Source organism: Harpia harpyja, chromosome Z, assembly GCF_026419915.1.
Source record: "Harpia harpyja isolate bHarHar1 chromosome Z, bHarHar1 primary haplotype, whole genome shotgun sequence".
Taxonomy (NCBI): Eukaryota; Metazoa; Chordata; class Aves; order Accipitriformes; family Accipitridae; genus Harpia; species Harpia harpyja.
Genome location: NC_068969.1, coordinates 90,928,939 through 90,949,612, shown reverse-complemented (window position 1 = coordinate 90,949,612; position 20,674 = coordinate 90,928,939). Strand labels below are relative to the sequence as shown.

Here is a 20,674-nt window from a genome sequence, read left to right as displayed (position 1 = left end):
AGATATTAAAGGACTGACATCTAGAAAAACTAATATACTGAATAAAGTTACCAAGATATAATATACCAATATAAAAATACCAAGATACAACATATAATATGTGTCAAAGATCTGATTTCATCTATATTTCATACAGAATACTTAAGTGATAGGAAAACAAATGAAGATAAGTTTAAATTCCTATATCTCTAAACTTTTTGCAGAATCTGAATAACCATACATCATAATTATCTTCTATTTTTTTCAGCCAGCAGACTTTACAGGAAAGCGAGCACTTAAGCAGATTAAAGAAAACGGGCTCAAACGACGACTGGTGTATCTCATCCTGGAAACAGATAATGTTGATCCAGAGGGAAATGAAAGTGTGTGGCATAATGGCAAGGTAAGGACTATAGATCATGTTACAAGAAAATAATGTTAATTCTCCATGAACAGAATCTAACTTTGTGTTTGAAGTGTGAATACTTTTTTTTTTTTTTTACTGGCACAGAACAATTTGAAGCTATGATAAACACTTTCTAATCTTCAAGCAGGAAGCAAAGGCTAACTAAATATCTACAGAGAAAATGTGAAATACCATCAAGTCACAGAAACTAGATTTGGAAAACACTAAAGTATTGTCATCCATTCTCTTCTGCAAGTTCACCATTGTCCTAACAACACTTTTGCTATTCACTTAAAAGAAACAAAACAACAGCAAAGTTTGTGCCTCCACACTTCAGCACAGATTATGTGTTGAAACACTCACTAGCAGTTAAATTATTGTATATAACAAACATATGCATGTGTATAGTATATGTTCCAGTGAAAACTTAATTGAACACAATAGGAATAGACTATTTTTTCAAGGAGCAAAATCTTCCCTCTTAAGATGATGTCACCCACAGTAGAGAACATTATGAATTGCATGACACACTTGAAACTTGCCTGATGTCTGAAGTGTATAAAAGAAAACTAGTGTACGAGGTGTGTAGTTGTTTGGGTTGTTGTTTGTTTGTTTGTTTTTTAAGAAAAACTCACTGCATCTTGAAAATAAAGATACATGTTTGTGGTTTTTTTCAGGTTATTGGCAACACCACATCTGGAAGTTTCAGTTACAGTGTTCAGCAGAGTCTGGCTTTTGCATATGTTCCCACAGAACTCAGCAAAGTTGGACAGAAATTGGAGGTTGAACTGTTAGGAAAAAATTATCCAGCAACTGTTATACAAGAGCCACTGGTGTTGACTGAACCAACGAGAATGCGCCTTCAGAGAAAGGGTGAAAGTCCCCACATATAAACACAGATGAGGGTACAGCAAATTGTGCAGTAGGAAATAGTTCTATTAATATGCATGAAATTAAGAGAATCAAACTACTCGGATTTGCAAATTACTAAACACAAGATCCTCATTGCCATACATCACTGAGAAATTCAATGGTGTTACCCTCTTGTTTCCTTGTATAGGCTGTTCACATTAGAGATCTGAGCAGACTGCATGAACAAGTATGCATTCCCCTTCTTGGTAGCACTTGTGAGCACAGAGTGGCAGGGAATGAGTAGATCCCTGATTCAGCTTGCTCCCGCATTGGCTAGCAGATCTAAATTAAGGCAGAGGAGAAAGTTGCTCTTGGTATTGGCCAATAGCAAATTCTTCCTCTTCCTTGATGCTCACAGTTCCTCCTTTGCCTGCCCTCGGGGTAAAGTAGCTTATCCTGGCTGCTTACAACGTGACAGCACAAACTCATCATTAAAATAATTTCACTAGTTCTGCACAGAAATGCTTCCTAAGGAATTGAAATACATCCCAGCAACCATTAAAAATAATAAAGGCAATACTAAAGGCAAACTGAACTGTTAACATTTTTTCCCAATGTGTCAATCTGGCAGAAGTTCTTACAGAAGATCAAAATCTAGTTCTTAATGAAACAGTTATAGGAAGCCCATTCGTCATTATTTTGTATGAATCATCTGGTAGATTACATGTAATATTCGAAAACACACAGGATGTTATTGTTCAATTTCTGAACAGAACTTAAAGTACTGTATCATGGATTTACTGTTCTAAATCTGAAGCGCTAGACTGATACCAGAGAAATTCAGTTCTTCCTTTTCCTGTTATCGATTGAACAGCAGTAAGAGCCATATGTTGTTACACAGAAATATTAACAATGTAAAAATACAATTAAATCCACAGCAGAGGAGCTTTATTCAGTGCTAAATATTTGATAACCTGAATAAGTAGGATTGGGATAACGTATACGATGGGAACACACTAAATTATTAAAACAGTCTTCTGAATTCTGTAATATGCTCAACAATTCTTTTGAATAACAATGTCACAATTTCCAACTTAGAAAGAGTAACACTCCCTTTTAGGCTATAGATAAACGTTTTTGAAGTACATATGAATAATGTCCAAAAAGTACTTTCTTCAAAGGAGTTGGTGCCTCTAAATCTTCAGCAAAGAAGCAAATGTATAAACAGAATATATCGGGAGAAACAGAATTTGAATAATGGAAACTTACTCTTGCTAAAGTAAGCTGACATTACATTGTGCTGTTCTGAATATCTTTTAAGAAGCAGGTCAAAATAAAATATACAAGCTTTGGCAGGTCTGCGTGTAGTACTATCTTGAGAGAAAAATCCATTTTGAAATTATTCTCTGTTATGCTTTCATGGGTGATTAATTCTGCTTTGCTGAACCAATCAGAGACGTTACTTTTTCTAAAGGTGACGTTATTTGCAATGAGGCAGTTGGCTACTACGTTTCCTTAAGCATTTAAGAAACCTAAAATACAACACAATGCTATATGGTTTTATTTAGGCTATGGAGGAGGAGAACAATTCTTAGGAACATAGTTTTGAATTTCAGTATTTCCCAAGAACATACAAATTAGTAGATGCCACATGCTGGAGTGTACAGTTAACAGTTATCCTGAGAAAGGCTCTCACATATACTTTCCTAGTAAGATTTGCTGTGCCAAAATTCTGTTTGAACAATGCCTTCCACATCCCAATCTGAAAGTTAGAATCAGGTTTGTAACTCCTTTTCTGGCTTGGAAGAAAGAAGTGCTGTTCATTAACATGTCAACCAGATCTGCCTGACTGTACGGAAGGGGCAGGCTTTCTGCGGCCTGAGCAAAATGTATCACAGATGTAATTCCTACAGTCAAGTGAACTCAGAAACTGTACCCTCCATGGGCTTGTACCATGTTTCCAGCTGTAACCTCTCAACCCCTAATTTCTCCTTGTAGCTAATGCAGACAGCTACCTATCTCATTTTACAGTGTAGTATTATACAGACCCAAACACTGATTTCCTTGTGGGCTTCTCCTTGACAGCTGTTGTCACCCAAGTCTCACGAAGGTTGAGCCTTGGCCAGTTAATTTACATTTAGTTTCAAGATTCAGGGAACCATACAAAAAAGGCATCGTGCTGTTTCTGGGACAAGGTAATGCAAAGTGAAGTTTCCTGCAGCCAACTTGTAAGACCAAAACAACTCCCTGTTCATCACTGACCATATACATGACAAGTGGAGTATCTGAGAGCTTGTTGCACTCTGTTACCTCTTAAGAATGGTTGTGCTTTCTGTTTAACAATGCATTCAGGAGCAGAGATAACTGAGGTAGTTTTAAGCAAGCACAGCTGAGTATTAAAAGTGCTGTAGCTATGATAGCCATATGTCTGACAGGGATTCCTTGTTGACCTAGCTTCTTTTTTACTGCTCTGATACCCGGGTCAGCTGAGTATTTGTTAGGATAGCTCAAGATTGCAGCACTTTGCGTAGCATGGATAAACTAAACTGTAAGGGGATGAAGCTTTACAAATCATGCCCACAGAGATGTTCACACACATAAGTCAATCTTTCAAGGTTATAAAGAAAAATGGTAAACCTGAAGAGGAGGGGGGAGTGTTCAGCAGCTTTCGTAGTTTCCTGTCACTGCTTTTCATTACACATTGTGATATGGTGTTGCATAAACTTGTGGTTTCAAGATACAGCAAGAGGAAGTGAATAGCAGCAAAAATGTTTTACGTAGTACGTCCATGTTTTAAGAGGGCTTCTAAACAATCCAACAGAAATACCAGGGTAGAAGGACTGGCAGGGACATCTTTTGAGTCTTCCGCAATTCCATTAGGTAACAGAGGAGACACCTCTGTAATGAGATGAAAAAATGACCGTTGGTCATCCAGGAAGTTTTCTGAAATACTCAAACTTCTGTGTGCAGAGAGATCAGGACATGTCAAAAGGCAGTTTTCTCAGACACATTTTTTGTCATTTTCCTTTATTCTTCCTCCATCTCCAGAGAGTTTTGGTACACCAGCGTATATGTTACTATTACCATTTGAATTTTTGTTCCAAGTTCTCATGTGCTATGGCAAGAAGTGCCATGTTCGTGCTTCATGTGGAATGATAAATCAACACAGATACCATAATCTTGTGTGTCACTCTAATGACTTCATTAATCATTGACCTCAGCAGCGTCCAAATTATTCAAACCCAAATTCAGAAAAGGTAGACTGAAACGTAGGGGACTGAACATAGACCATTTCCAGCGTTTATTGTTTTGATTCAACACAATACTCTCTGATATAAATAGTATTTTCTGATTGGGATTCCAAATGCCTCAACTAGTAATAAAAAAACACAAACCACTGAGAAAATACGTCAGGCAGCAACACCCAGACTGACTGTGAAATATCTGCTGTGTATGTTTCAGATGGTTCAATTTAGCGTTTTAAGTCTGGCAGCTCAGGCAACCAGGTTACTCAATTCTGGTGGAGCAGGATAACCAGCAAGTAACTCCTGACCCTCCTCTACAAGGGAATATGGGTTCAGCTGCACTTGAACACCATGATAACTTTGGAAACATGTCAGGTGAATAGATATTACAAATTTTATTGCAAAATTTGCATCCAACATTTCTGATTTCACTAGCATGGTGTAGATTCTCAAAGTAATTATTTTCGTTGAACAAGAATGGTTTCTGTGGGAATGTGCTAACATCTGAATGGAACTTTACCTACTACAAGGACATGGAAGAAGTTAGTAAAATAAACAATTCAGGGAGACAATTGTGACTGGTGATGGGATCTGAACTAAACCCAAGGTCAATCGGAACTTTGCAGCCTTTTGAACAGTATGAATCACATCTCAACAAAGAAAATATAACTCATTGTCACATACCAGCTTGTCAGCAATCCTGGAATTTACTTCAGGGAAAACTGACTTTAGGACAGTATTGTTGCTTCTTGTTCCAATACCAGCTGTGGACTACAGCACATTCTTACTGTAGAAAAAAAATTTGTCATCACTCATCATTGCTGCTGTTTTCAAACCAGCAGAGAATCCTTTGGGATTTATAAAAAAAATATCTGGTAACTTCATAGGCTTCTCCACTAGACTTCATTCATAGGAGCAGAAACTTTATTTCTACAGAGACTTGTCAATCAAAAAGAAAGTAGGTAGGAGTCTAGCATACTCAGTATTTGGCTTTCTTACCAAGAAATATGATTTTTAATGTGGATTGTTCTTTCAGCTGTTACCAAATGGCTATATAAATTTGGGAATGCACATATGTACCATTCCAGCTAAATGTGAAACACATGGTTATTTGATCTTTAACTGAACACTGAAATTTATATGCATCCCATGGATGAACAAAATTGATCACAGTTGACAGTTACTTCTGTCCTTTCGCAGTCTTAGATTCTACATCAAGATTATAACTGAGGTAGTGGTCATTTACAATATTGCTTTAGAAGATTACATGGTTTGAAGCAACAGCCCTGTTGACATAGCTTTTATTTCTGCTTCTGGGTTGCCTCACTTCCTTCCTACACCGTAACAGTCATGAGCACCATCTTACAGCCAGACCTAGATAAAGGCTTCCCACCCATATGGACAAAATGAAGAGAAAAAAGCACTGGGTCACTTAGGGCTTTGCAGAAGGGGCAGACAGGGGAGGGGATGAGAGCAGCAGCTGGTGATGGCAGGAGAGAGGCCATGCAGTTTCTCCTGCAGGGGTAATTGCCATCTCACACAGCGCAGCTGCATCTTCGGTGTCAGTGGCAACTTGTTTTTCCCAGTGTGCTGTAGCACAGGTTCGCATGCAGCAAGGTCACGGCTGCGTTGCAACTGCCCCACTTTGCTTATGCACAGAACAAACTCTGCTGGCAGTACTAAATCTGGATGCGCTGCTGTGGTCGCACCCGTGAAGACAGAAGTTAACAGCCCAGTGACTCGTACCAGAGTACACCGTGTCCTCTATTCCAAGCACTGACTTCCGTCGAAACACGGCTGACTTGAACCACAAGCCTGCAGATAGTTCCCGGGTTGCCCTGGGAAAGGCTCGGTGGTTTAAAACGGATGTTTAATGTAGGAATTAAAGAAAGAAAAAATTAGAAGGGATCTCCAGCACCACCGAGTTGGATACTCCGCTAACGCCCGCAACAACTTCACCGTCTCTGTCTTCAACTCCTTTCAAAACCAACCGGCCTAAAGCTACACCGCTTTCACCCACAGCAGGTACGCCGGCAGCCCGCTATCACCGCTGCGCAACCTCGCACCCAGCGGCAGCACCACCGGGCGGGAGGGGCGGCCGCCGCCCAGCCCCGCCGGGAGGTGCCGGAGGAGGGCCGCTCCCGGCGGGAGGAGCCGGGCGCCGCCGCCGCCGTGGCCCGTCCCCGGGGCGGTCTCGGCGGCCCCAGTTCCTGGTGGCGAGGATGGGGCGGCGGGAGGGCGAGTCGCCGCTGCCGCTCTGCCTGCTCTTGTGCCTGCCCTTCTGCCCGCCGCGGCTGGCGGCGGCGCGGCCGCCCGCCCCGCACCTGGTGCTGGTGCTGGCCGACGACCTGGGCTGGGGCGACGTGGGCTGGCACGGCTCGGCCATCCGCACGCCGCGGCTGGACGCGCTGGGGGCGGGCGGCGTGCGGCTGGAGCGGTACTACACCCAGCCGCTCTGCACCCCCTCCCGCAGCCAGCTCCTCAGCGGCCGCTACCAGGTAGGGCGCGGGTCGAGGGGGGCACCCCGGGGACACGCAGTGCCGGAGCTGTTGCCCCAGCGCGGCGGTGCAGGCGGGAGAGCCCCCGGCGCCGCCCCCGTCCCTCCGCGGCGTGTTAGCAGGCGGCGGGTGGGGTGCTTCTGCCCTCCTTGCTGTTAGCAGCGCCCTGCGTGGTTTGGCCTTCTCGTATCTCGTGTGAGGATGCGCTCGGGAGAAGGCTACCGTACGAAGACCAACTGCGTTCGTATGCAGGCTTACCTCACTTACCTCTGGCTTGCTAGCTCGGGGATAAACTAAACGTGGGTTTAGTGCAAGTTATTCCGCTTCGGAAAAGCCGAGGGGCTCTCTGTGCTTCGGTTGGTTTAACAGGCGCGGCAGCGTGTCGTGAAAAATATCCCTGTCCTAGACCTCTTCTGTAACGTACTTCTGAGCGGGACAGGCACGCAGTCAAGGTGCAGCCAGAAGCGAATCAGCACCACGTGTTCAGTTTATGCAGCATCTTTTCCAACGCAGCGTTTAAGTGCATCCTAACCCGTACATTCTGCTTCATATGATACCGACGGTGTAAACATTTATGTGCCCCTCGATGGAGTGCGTCCAGACTGATCCTTAGTCTGGGTGTCTAGCTGCCTGGTAGTCATAGGCATGATTATTGCCCCCCCCTTTTTTTTTCGGTTGCACAGGTATAAGAATTGGGCTTTATCATACAGCTATACTTTTCCCCCTTCCCCCCCTTACTGCAATTTTGGCAAAAACGGGAGGGGGACGGGGAGAAGAATACAGCATGGACAGAAAGAAGAAACTCACAAACGGTTAAGCGTATTTCAGAAACTTCCCCGTCTCTCTCAAAAAGTCCTGCACATGCATGTTAACCATAGTGATTTGTCAAAGAAACTGTTCAGAATGAAAATAAATGTTCTCCTGTATTGGTGGATTTTACCTCTTCTTGTTGCAGGAAGGTTGTTCTAGGTGATACTTACTCTTTCCAAGCAGCATTTGTTCTGTTCCTAGAAACTCCAAGAATCAATAATAATTAATAGGAAGATGTAACTGATGTTTGCTTTACCAACACTTTAAATTGTTTTGTTAAATAACCTGAAACATTTCTTCATTGTGACTATTTCTAGAATACAGTTCATACTCTGAACATGCTTGCCTGGAAATGGGTCAGGGCTAATGGGACATTGCTGCATCCGATCTTTAAAGTGGAAATTTTATAAAACTGAGGAGACATTCTCTGCAGGAAATAATTATGTAGCAAATATGTGGGATTTTGTTTTGGTTTACCCATTGATATGATTAACAATTGCTCAGAGATTTGAAAAAGTAGCCCAAATCTAGTCCTATGTGGAGCTGGAATTTTGATAGTCACCTTCCAGTCCTTAAAGAAAGAAGAGCAAAGGTTTATGAAAGCTGAAGGGTTTTTTTATTATTATTTTCTTCTCCTTTTTCTTGCTTTCTAGAGACAGGGGAAAAAATTACAATCCTTTGCCAGCTTGTATCTTTCACTATATTAATAAGCTTTTATAATACTGCATTTACAAAAAAAAAAAAAAAGTTTTTGTCCAGCTCCTGTTTCAAAGAAAATTAGTAACTAGTAGGCCCTTTGTAAGAGTCTGCTTACCTACTTTCCTAAGATCAGTGCTTATTTGGTTTAAAAGTCAGTTCAAAGTGTTGCTAAAGTGATGCTTTAAAAATCAATCATGCACTTTGCTACACTACAGCGGGTAGTGGAGTTAAAAAATCTGTTATCTTGTGCTCTAGGGGGTCTTGGAGGTTTTGTGCTTTGACAGAGACGTATTACTAGAAATATTTAGTAAATAAACAAGAATACTTGTATGTATATATTTGCTGGCCTAGGTTTAGGGTACTGACTTTTTTTTTTTCTGGAGGAGGTAGGGGACTTGACAAAAGGCAACTGTGTACTGTAGTACTATAGTACACAGTAACTGAAGTGGTTCCTTGCATCAGGCAAAATGTACTGGTTGGAGTATCATTATCTGTCATGCTTTTGTAAAGAGAGAGAAAATTCACCACTTGTTAAGACTGGAAACTTACGTGGAACTACTAAAGGTAAGATCTAGGCAGTGTCTAAAACTTGTATCATCCCCAGTATCCAAATGCCTTTTCTTTTTATAGTGCTCGCACTCATTTTAAGTATGTAGATAAATATATAAATGTGTATGTATAATTTCCATTTAGAAGAGTAATGCAAAAATAGCTTTGTTGCCTTTTATCGTCCTTTCCTCTGGTGGCTGTTCTCTGATACAGGCAAAACTTGGTAGCTTCACCTGTTTCAGATGTGCCATTTTGCCCATCTCCGCCCCATTTAAGATCTCTCACTCCATGTTGAAATATTGTCCCTGGCCTTCAAACAGACCATGATGGTAATTGTTACCTGTTAGATTTTTAGATGAAAACACGAAAGACTTTGGGTTTGGGGTTTTTTTTATTGCACTTGATCTATGCCTGGGAAGGAAGATCTTGTTAACACCTGCGGTGCTATTTCCTTGTCTTCCTCCATGGTACCCCTGCCCTCCACCTGCAGCTTCCTCATCTTCCTCGGTGCTACATCGGTAAAAACAGGAGCCCCTGAAATGAATGCTAGCCTCTGTTTTAGCTGTGTTTGTTTTTGCACCTGCTTATAAAGTAGCCTACAGGAACACACTGCTGCTTTGTAACTAATCTCTCATTCTTCTTTTCTCTGCTAGATCCACACAGGTTTACAACACCAGATAATTTGGCCGTGCCAGCCCAGCTGCGTGCCACTGGATGAGAAACTCCTCCCAGAGCTACTTAAAGAGGCGGGATACGTGACTCATATGGTGGGGAAGTGGCATTTAGGGATGTACACAAAAGAATGCCTTCCAACCCGCAGAGGATTTGATACTTACTTTGGTAATGGTTAGATTTAACATGGGCAATAAATGTGGGGTTAAAAATGATGAGAAACTGCCCTATTCTTCTAAGAATAGCAGATTTACTATTAGTGTGTCAGTAAATAAATACCTGGGCATGCATGTTTCCCAGGTATAACTGCTTAAAATAAGATAGTGCCTTACATGCATGCCCAAGCCTTACAACTTATTGAAGAAAATTTCGTAATTATTGAGTGGCTCCAAAGAAAGTATTTCTCTCTTATGATCTGCATTTAATTTGGTTCCACGATGGTTAGAAGGTTTAAGGTAGTGATCAGTTTGTTTTTCTTTAATCTGAACATTTTGTATTAGATCAGACAGTAAATGTGGCTTGCTCTGCAAGTAATGTTACACTTCTAAAAGTTGATATGTTTAAGAGAGAAACAGATATCATACCACACTGTGTTCATGCTTTGTGAATAGAGTAGCATTGGTTTTCCAGAGCCTGTGGCAAGGAAGTTGGTGTGAGAGCCTCTATAAAACAGTATCCAAAAGGTCTGCTCCAGGAACTCACAAGTTATGAAGTCAAACCCTCAGACTTAAAAAAAAAATGCCAGAATTAGATTGTCCAAGTGTGAGTGTGTTACTTACAAAGCAACTTGAAGCTACAGGCTGTTTATTCTTCCTCTTGCAAAGGCTGCTGTCCCAATATTGATTGGATATTTATTAGTTTTGCACAAATGTCACAGATGTTATGTGAATTGGGCTGTCTGCAATACATCTCATTCTGCACGGTACGAACGCAAAGTGGTTCATCTCCACTTGGTTGTTTTTAAGACACTTTCATTGAATGGAGAATTTCAAAACAGTTCATTGTCTTCAAAATAACTTTGCAAGCTGTTGATAGTACTGCTGCTGACTTCTACAGCTGAGAAAGTAAGATACAGAGAAACTTAAGTAGAAGCCTGTGTTCCTCTTGTCTAACCTTCAGTACTTAAAAGAAGAGTCTGGCTGTGCTACTTGCCCTTTATAGACAGTGGCCAAACTTTAGGTGGAAGAACTGTTCCCTTAGATTGTTTGTCTCTTTTGACTCTTTGGGGGAGCTTGGGGCTGTGGTTTCACAACTAAATTAAGCTAATATATATGGATCACAATATAATGGCTCGTTGCTTAAACATATATGCCTCTTCCCATCCCTTCGCAGGAGCTTGGGATCTTTTTGATGGCATAGATGTAGGTAGGCTGGGGCTACTCATGAACTCTCACCCTGGAACTGAGCAGGCTCTTAATGCAGGAGCCTTAATACAGGCTGGCTCTGGGTATGGTCATTGGGTGCTCAGTGTGACATTATTTTTCAGAGAATGCAGCGGTTTAATATACTATAATGTTCATGTAATTCCAGTGGGCGTTGATTGCAACTAGGGCATTTGATTCTCTGGCATACTTGATGCAGTGTCTCGCCCAGCAGGCACTCAAAATGGAGAAATGCGGCTTGCAGCTCTGAGTACATTGATGTAGGCAGTCTGCCCACAAAATCAGTCTTTATGCTTTAAAAGAAAAGCCATTTTTTCTTTCTAAAAATGTGTTAGAAGTTTATATTGTATTTAAAACACAAAATCATTCTTTCTGCACATACTTTTTTGCACAGGTAGCTGTAGTTGAAGCTGCTGAATAAAAATTCAAGTGAAATTCCTCTCTTTTGGATTTTTGTCTCCAGTTTTAGTTTGATTTTTCAGAACTCAAGAATATATTTTTGCAGATTGGTCTGTTTTTTCAGGGTATTGGGGGATAAATCTGAAATCTTAATTTCAAAAGTAATAATTACTGAGATTCAAATGATTTTGAAGAGTTTTGTTTCTGATTGATAAAAAGCAAAGGTACTCCATGCTTAACAATATAGCCCTTGATAGGACCAAATCTATACCTGTAGAATTTTTGCATAGTTTGTTTCTTTTCGGTATCTTTAAATGAGTGTCTTTTTTTTTCACCAGTTGGTGTCAGCAGTGGATCAGAAATGACTTTACAGCTGACATAAAAAATGCTTCATACTTGGATGTTTTGAATAAATAAATAAAAAAATTTCCAAAATTTCTAATACAGAGAGAAGTTGTATGTGAAAATACAAATATACAAAGTTATACCAGCTAAAAATCAGAGCAGTACATGGATAGGTCGCTGCCTTTGCTATCAGTGCATTAGTTTACTGCTAATGTGTTTGATATTGAGTTATAAATATGAAGTCATTGAACTGCTTTCAAAATGTTTTGTGTGTTTTGAAATTATTGCTTGCATTAGCAATGAAAAGTCTATGAAGTGTTAAATATTGAGCTACTTACACCTGTCAGGGGCTGTCACTACAGATGGCCAAAAGCTGAATGAGTCTTTCAGTTCAAAACCACCAACATTTTAACATTTCTTTTTGACTTTTTTCCCCCCGATGTATCTGTTTATGTGATGTGATCCCGGCCCGTTCATTTGACATCTTTTCCTGTTCTAGGCTATCTTCTGGGGAGTGAAGACTATTATTCTCATGACCGTTGTGTCCTCATCAAAGCAAAGAATGTAACACGTTGCGCTCTGGACTTTCGAGATGGAGAAGAAGTTGCAACTGCATTTAAAAACATGTACTCCACTAATTTATTCACAGAAAGAGCTATAGATCTCATAGCCAGTCACAAAACCGAGAAGGTACAGTCAGCAGCTGTTACTCTGATAACCTCAACACTAAAGAATGTTTAAAAAAATGTTAATGAAATGTTAATGGAGCAAGCTGTGCTTGAGTTATAATTTGGGGCTATTCAGCAGGGTGCATAGAGCTAAATGTGAGAAGCAGTGCTGGTAAAACTTGTCTGCTGTCAGAATCAGCAATGGCTGCACAGCCCTGCCTGCTGCTCTTCTCCATTTCTTTTTTAATAATACAGGTAATGAATTTACATAGATGATTTAGCATGTAGTTTGCTCTTCTGAAAAGAGAATGGAAAGTTTAATGGGAGAAGTTTCATAGAAAGAAACTGTTAACAAATGTGCTATGAAGAAAAGATACACCTGATGTTCTTCCACAGCTTTGCAAAAGTCCTTTATCAAAGTTTTATTAGTTTATGTTTAGGGATTAGAAGAGAGAAGTGTAGAAGAAATCAAAACACAGTGCCTGCAGCTATTGATGAATCAGGGCTGCTCTTGCTGCAGTAACTTTTGCATTTAGTACTTTATGTTCAACTAATTTCCATTCTATCCCTTCCACCCCAGCCCCTCTTTCTCTACCTCGCTTTTCAGTCTGTCCATGAACCTCTTGAGGTTCCTGAAGAATATATGAAACCATATTCTTCCATTAAAGATGTAAAGAGGCGCCATTATGCAGGGATGGTGACTCTTATGGATGAGGCTGTAGGAAATCTTACCGATGCTCTGAAAAGATACGGTCTTTGGGACAACACAGTTCTTGTTTTCTCTACTGGTAAGTTCATTTAAATATTCTTTCAGTAATAACTCTGATACAGTGTCTAACAAGCTGACTGCAGAGACATATGGCCCCTCTGTCCTTCCTCCATGTATTTTCTAAGTACAGAAGAGCAATGAAAGTGAAACAGGACTTTATACCAGAAGGAGCAGTTTCTGTCCCCACTCTTACGGCTTTCTCAAGCATGATGAAAACAACTCTGAAGAAGCATCTGTGCAAGTGGGGGATACTCCTGTTGGAGTAAAAACAGCATTGTAAAAACCAAGGAGTGCTCTGAAGTTGGAGAAATCTTGCTTGCCACTGCGGTTACTGAGTGTCTGTCAGGACTGAATCCTTACAGAGAGCAATCTACCAAATTCATTTGTCCTGAGCTATAGGTAGCTGTCTGTTCAGTCTATAAATTGCCACATATTGCATGAAGCATGAACAGCAAGACAGCAAGCAGTTGGAATCTAAAACTCTTTCATTCCCTTATTTTCATGTAACAAGTAATTTTTGTCTTGCTTGAAATATTTCGCTGGCACCTTACTCCCATGAAGCAAAGGTCTGTTAATAAAAAAGCTTAATATATGATGATACAGTCTAGGCCGCCAAATTACAGGCCAAGTTTTTGTATGCACTAGCACATGATCTGGTTTCTAGATTATTAGGGTAATGCAAATAATATATTACAAAGCAGTCTCCTTTGTTTCCAAATTAGGAATGAAACAGAACCTTTTTGGAATACAGCTGCTTGGCTGGGTTTCAGGAACATAGTTGTTCTTCTTTGGTTGGGAGTGGGAAGTAGCCTTTCAATGCTTACAGTTGCTTTTTTGCTCAGGCTTTACGTATTAGGGCTGTCAAAATGGCAAATGCATTTTCTGTGAACTCTTTAAAAAACAACGACAACAACAAAAACCCCAAACCCCAAGGTTTGATGAAAACGCAGTGGTGTGTTTTGATTTTAGCAGCTGCTTCCTATAGCACTTGGAATTTCGTTTTGAGTCTAGACCTGTTTGCCTTATGGTGTTACATCTGTGTCCAGGTTTTGGCTCTAACAGGATTTGATATCTCTTCTATGCCTGTTTCTCTTTGTGATGTTTTCATATTTAGAACTGAAGGGAAGCAAAGCCATATGGAAAATGATACCAATATTTATTCCATATGGAAAAAATCCAGTCTTTGCTGATGGGGTTCTGGTAGAGTTATTTCAGTAATGTTTGTTCAGTATGTTGTGGCATAAAACTAAAGACATCTGAGTTGGAATTACTGAGTTGGGTATGACTGAATTAAAAAGAAAAATTTTTTTTGTTTGTTTATAAGTAATTTTTTCCAGACAATGACAGTATACCCTGATTTTAACAGTAGTTATCTTTCAAGCAATTACAGGTACATTTCAATGAGAGTCCAACAGTCAGGAGAATCCAGTGTCTGCCCTATCTAATGGGACTTATCTTGAGTTAACTGACATTTTAAACTGCTGGGAGTGGAATTTAGTGTGATTGAAGTGCAGGGAAATTGGGTCTAGATCAAGCCGGCCAGGAGACAGTGATTCGGGTTTTTTCAGTGTTCTCTCTTCAAACAGCTATTCTTTACAGGCATAAAACATTGCATGCATTAAAGACCCAGTTTCCCCCCCCCCAAAAAAAAAGTTGAAACCATTAAGCATTAAAAAAAAAGGGGGGGAGGGCAAAAAAAGGCAAAAAGAAAGAAGTGTGAAATCTATTCAGCTTTTCTATATTATATTTATCGCTTTTGCAGGTGGTGTGTTTTAAAATGGGCATTAGAATGTGGTTGAAAAGAAACACAAGAGGGTCTGCAATTGAGCATCTTTGTGTAGAGAGTTGTGCTATGTGATACCTCTCTGCACAGCTTTCAAGTCCTTTTTAATGAGGATTCTTAATGTGCAGTGGTAGCTATAGTATGAGTATATACTTATAGTATGATAGTACCTTCGGCTCTTGAGGGCATGCCTGCTCGAGGAAGCTGTGCCCCCTCTCCCTGCCCCAAGTACTCTCCTGGGACTGGGAAACCCTCCTCTTGCTCGGTGCAGCAAGAGAGACACGTTTTCCTCTGTGATCACAAATTCTCTCCAAGAAAGTTCTTTCCATGTTGTGGGGTTAAGAATCAATTTGAGGATTTAAATTAAGATGGCAAGGGAGAACCTAGGGAAGGATAAAGTGTATCTGTCATTTTACTGAGCAGTATCTATGTGTCTCCTCAGCATAGTAGTTAAAGACACAGGATCATAAAAGCACTCTCTGTTTTGTTATAAACCTGGGTGGTTTGATAACTGTAGTGTTGGAAATCTGTAGAGGAAAAAGAAGCGAAGACCCTACTTTTAGGGTAGATTTTTACTAGATTCATTACTATTGTCTGTGTAGTTGCAGCCAAAATTCACACTTGGATGTTTGCATTTCCCAATGGTTCAAAATTCCCCCCCGCCGAATAATTTACAAAGGATCTTTTGCTATTGTGTGCTATAGCAAGTAGCATTGCAACAAATGTACAGTCTTCTAGTTGATTCCTTCACTATGAAGTGTCGACCCCAAAATTAAAGATTTCTTTTTAGTGGGTGCTCATTAAAATAATCTAGAACATGATATAATCTTTGCTCTCATGGTAGATTTCTTTTTATTAAACTCTTTCTTGTTTCTTCCTATTTGTATATGTTATGGCTCAAACAGGATTGCCTTGAACACATGCCAGTTGGCAAATGGAAGTACTGCACATTTTAAAAGGGCCTTGTAAAATGTGTAGAACAACTCCAGTTCCTCTTTAAAGTGTCCTGATGGAGACATCGGGCCAAAAATGAAGTAATCTGGTCATTAGCAAAGTCTGACTCCCTCAGTATATTGTGTAAATCAACATCTCTGGTGTCTTTTTGAACAGATACACACACTATTTCTACAGGTAAATATGAAAAAGATGAGCTAGTTCAATGCTATGTGGTGTTACATTTGTGTATCAAGCAGTAGCTTGAAAAGTCTTGACTGGTGTGATATGAAATAGAATTTGCTTTTATGGTGCACCTTTTGTACTGCAGATACAACTAAGTCCACACTAATGAGATCAGTGGTGAAACTGAAGTCATTGCCTGTTCAAGCAAAACAGATAAAAATGGATGCAGTGCTGTCTTGTGTACTCACAGCCTTTTATCCACTTGAAATCAAAAAGAATGAGATGTAGGGTTTATTTTTCTTTTTAGGAAACATAAGAGACTATAACTACCAACTTTCCTGAAGAGGGCCTTGATTTAAAATAAATAAAGGTCATAAAAAGTGTTCAAGTGGTACAAATTTACCTCAGCACTATTAAGACTGGCTTAGAGTCCAAATTTTTTCTTCAAATATAGACCTATGATTTGAGGCAAGAAGTGGGGATTTGCTGTGAATACCATGTGTTTATAGTTGCTGCAACTATTACAGGTAGTTTTCATGGAAACTTGCCAACATTAGAGCAAAGGAATCTGACCTCTAATTTCAGTTCTGTATTAAAGCTACTATCCTTTGCTTTATTTAACTTTCAGCTTTTCAATATACTAAATAATTTTGGAGCTAAACTCCTTACTGCTCTTTCTTCAATAAGTCTGTGAATTCTTAAATGTGGATTAGCACTGTAGTGTCTGGTAGTTGCCATAAGAGGGCTTTGAACAGTAAAATATGTGAAACTTTTCAAGCCTTGGTTTACATTGCTAAGAGGAAACCACATAAATCCTTTCCATAATGGAGCATGTGACAGTGATGACTGTTTTCACTCCAAAAGAGGGTCTCTTTATCATTTTAGAATTATGATTAATAAGAGCACAGATTGTTTTGGACATACTTACTGATATTTATACAGTCTCTCTGTCACACACCTACATTCCCCATCCCCCAATTTCCTATTACCCTAATAAAGACTTTTTCTCAGTCTCTTTTTCTTTCTTTTTTTTTTTTTTTTTTAATTCCAGCCAGCATATTGTAGCATTTGTCTAATAAAATGTTGGTGGGTTTTTTGCTTATTTCCAGCTCCTACTTTGGTAGAAACCAGGGATCTGACTTTCAGTGCTTCCCTAAGGGCAGTTTTTTATCTTCTCCTTCATGTCTTTGTTCCTGAATGAACTTCTGCTCCTTCTCTTTTGCTGGTAAAGACTTTGGAGAGACTTTTAACTGCAAATTGTCCAAGCCACCTGAAGGACAGATTGCTTAGGGCAGCTATTCTCTGGCTGTGATGTCAGAGGTGCTAATTTTGAAGGTTGTGTTGTCAGATTTTTTTTTTCGTAAACCTGCTCAATTACATATCTGAAGACCTGCTTTAACTGGTCTTGTCAGGAGGTTCTGAGAGGTTCAGTGCATTGCCAGTGAGGAAGATGCCTGGGCATCTACTGCCTGAGCATCTGCTGCTTCCTAAGAGGAAATAAGCACAGGTGCCTTAGCTGCAAGCACTTTCATTCAAACTAGTTGTTTGAATCCATATATTCCCAAATACTACTTTTCTATTTTGTGATTGTCTAAGCTTGATATCATACAGGCAAATGTTGCGGCTGAGCAGTGAACTTGCATTGGTCAGAGTTGTTGCATGTCAGTGATAAATAGTGAAAGGTGCGTGTGGTTAGTGTTTTATATGCCAGTGGTGGCTTTTATTCTTTTTAGGCTTTTTCCACATTAAAGTATGGGTGGTAAGAATAAATTTTTTAGAAATAAAATATTATCCTCTCTTCCATATGGTGCAGACAATAGTAATGAGACATCTGGACTGATTTGTGATAATATATTCTTAAGGGTGGAAATGTTATCTTATAATGGAAATTAACTTCAAAATGAAAACTGAGAAGATGCTGATAGTTAATCCATTCATTACCCACCTCCCCACCCCCCATTTTAAAATCCTGTGAAAACCCAAAATGTTTTGTAGGAAACATTTATTTATCTTCCTTTCCTTGTAGCATTAACGCCTCATCATCCACCCTGCTTTTTCCATGCAAAACCTAACACTCCAAACCTGAGTTCCTGAACAGAGGGTGACCTTGTGCCAGAGACACTCGCTTCTTTTTTCCCTTTGTGTTTAAAAATTCCAGCATAAGTGGAATCTTGAATTTTTCTTCCTGTTTTTAGCAAATGACAGTGCTTAAAGTGAAGTTCACTTGTAAATGAAACTCAGAAGTTAATTTTGCCCAGTTGCAAGCTGGCCTTTTTTGTGTAAACTTTGACTTAAGCATGCTAATAGTTATCCTAGCAAATTTTTTCTCAGACTGAGATGAATGCTGAAAACAACTCATTTTACATGTTAACAATGTTTAATAATTTCCTACTGCTCTCAAAAGGTTGTCTTAAACTATGATTACTATTAAACTATACCCAAATCAGTGGCCAGGTTCAGTGCTCTGTCACTGGGAGAAGTCCAAAGTTTTCTGGACTGTGTCTTGTTTAACTTGCTTACTGCAGACATATGAACAGTTTGTCATGTTATTCCTGTTGTTTTTAGGTTAAAATTTCCTTCTGTGTTTCTCTTGTGTTTAGTGATCGTGAATGCTATCGTAGACCTGACACAGCAGGGTCTGTAGCTACTGAGACCTGTTTAATTACTGAGCCTGCTTACAATGAAAGCAGTCGCCTGAAACTGTCTGTGCTAGGATTGCTGCTATCATGAAAGCTGTCCGGGGGGGGGGGGGGGAAGAAAAAAAAGAATCCAATAGGATGAAAAAGGACATTGTTCATGCAGCTTTTGTAGGGCTAAATTTGTAACTATTGGAAGCTTGTGTACATCAAATGCATTTTTTTTCCATGAGATCAATTCCACCCCCACCCCCACCCCCCCCCGGCCTTTAGAAAAGTCAGGAGAATAAAGACACAGTTCTGGTGAGTTGCAAAAAACTGTAGAGGTTGATTTATCTGAGCACAAGCCAGTAAAAGTTGCTCTGTAAATGCTCAGTAAAGTTGTTCAGCAAATCGTGCTCTCATGCAGGAGGGGCAATATGTTCCCTTGATGGAAAACAAAAAGCTCTATGGGTGTATTTAAGGCACAACAAGAATTACATTAGCAGAATTTTATAGTAAAGGTGTAATTTTCTGTTTCTATTGCCCCTCCAATGGAAAGGCTTTCAGTAGTTCTTCCAGCACACACAAAAAAATCTGTATTAAGCACTGAAAACATAATAATGCATCAGCACTCTGAAGACACTTGTTTGACTGGCTTTTCTGCTGCTTATGTTGAACGTTCAAGGTTACTCTTTCCACTGAGAGTATACAGCATCAGACTGAAGTATGCAACAGAATTTTTTTCATCAGCTGATCTTAACCAAATGATCTTGGTTCATTTCATTGGAAATACATGTTTTGTATTAGCCATCAGAAGGACTGTGCTTGTATTTCTCTCACATTTGCAGTGTGATTGAAAAATGCAGCAACAAATGGGTATTTCAGATGCAATATGGGGAAGCAGGGAAGAACCTGAGTTGAAATTAAGGGCAAAGTTATTCTCTAATTCATGCTGCGAGTCTCTTATCCACAGTGTAGATCTCTGCTGTGTATTCTGTACTCTTTTTTTTTTTTTTTAATGAAACCACAATGGGAGTTCCACACTTGGAACACATACAGAATAAGCATTATTTATGCTGTGAAGATCAGAGGGGAGAAATTTTCTCCAAATGTGATCCTTTACCACTATTATCGACAGCGCTTTCTGTTTAACTGTGAGTCACAACCATGAGCTTAAATCACACAAAGGAAGGGCTCTGAAGTCCTGTTCTGTGACCTAGACTTTCAGCAAGAATGTTGGAGGTCAAAAATGAGATGCATTTACAGAGCTGTGCATTGAAGCTGTCTGACGCTTGCTCATATTGTGTCTGGCACTAGTAAATGCTATTTAATTACCTTTCATATATAAGAAATTCACACAGAAAATTAAAAAGGTTGGGTTGTTTGTTTTTTTTTAAAAAGCAACAACTAACTGCCTGCTTGTTTTGTTGATATTGGCAACTGATTGTAGTATTACATCCAAACTTTTGTGTATGAGAATTATGCATGTAGACTTGTCTCCTCTTATATCCATCACTTCATTTTTAAATAAGTACATATTAAATGGTAGGTAGTGGCATCATGCCTGCTAAATAACTGTGAGGGTTTTAAACTATTGTATCAGTGTTGCTTTTAGTTCCTCTTCTTTGCTTTTTATTACTATGAACTATTGACTGTCTCAATAATTTCAATGGTATTTAAAACAAAATCATACAAACCCCAGTTTTGCATTATGGAAAAGGTGTCCGCACTTCATGTAAACAAAACTTCTGGGGTTTGGCTTTTCTGTAGTCTCCCCATCAGAAATAGGCAACAGCAAGAAAGATAGAGGGATATGGGTTTCATCCCATCTTCTATCTTCTGTTTATCTTTGTCTGAGGTTGCTGGCATGGTGCATGTTAC

The 20,674-nt window shown here is 39.7% G+C and overlaps 2 protein-coding genes across 3 annotated transcripts in view; both read left to right on the top strand.

The window, feature by feature from the left end:
* Positions 1 to 2,287, top strand: part of DMGDH (dimethylglycine dehydrogenase) — a 46,104-nt gene extending 43,817 nt beyond the window's left edge. Inside the window, exons 15-16 of the mRNA XM_052776563.1 lie at positions 248 to 382; positions 1,063 to 2,287. Of these exons, the coding sequence (XP_052632523.1) occupies positions 248 to 382; positions 1,063 to 1,278 (351 nt within the window). The 3' untranslated portion in view covers positions 1,279 to 2,287. The remainder of the gene's footprint in view (positions 1 to 247; positions 383 to 1,062) is intronic.
* Positions 2,288 to 6,673: 4,386 nt separating this feature from the next.
* The window catches only part of ARSB (arylsulfatase B), a 65,760-nt gene continuing 51,759 nt past the window's right edge, over positions 6,674 to 20,674 (top strand). The window contains exons 1-4 of one of the 2 annotated variants that reach the window (XM_052777657.1): positions 6,674 to 6,980; positions 9,692 to 9,878; positions 12,336 to 12,526; positions 13,085 to 13,292. In XM_052777657.1, the coding sequence (XP_052633617.1) occupies positions 6,705 to 6,980; positions 9,692 to 9,878; positions 12,336 to 12,526; positions 13,085 to 13,292 (862 nt within the window). In that variant the 5' untranslated portion in view covers positions 6,674 to 6,704. Of the gene's footprint in view, positions 6,981 to 9,346; positions 9,368 to 9,691; positions 9,879 to 12,335; positions 12,527 to 13,084; positions 13,293 to 20,674 lie in introns of those variants that run through there. The other variant, XM_052777658.1, reaches the window with a different exon arrangement.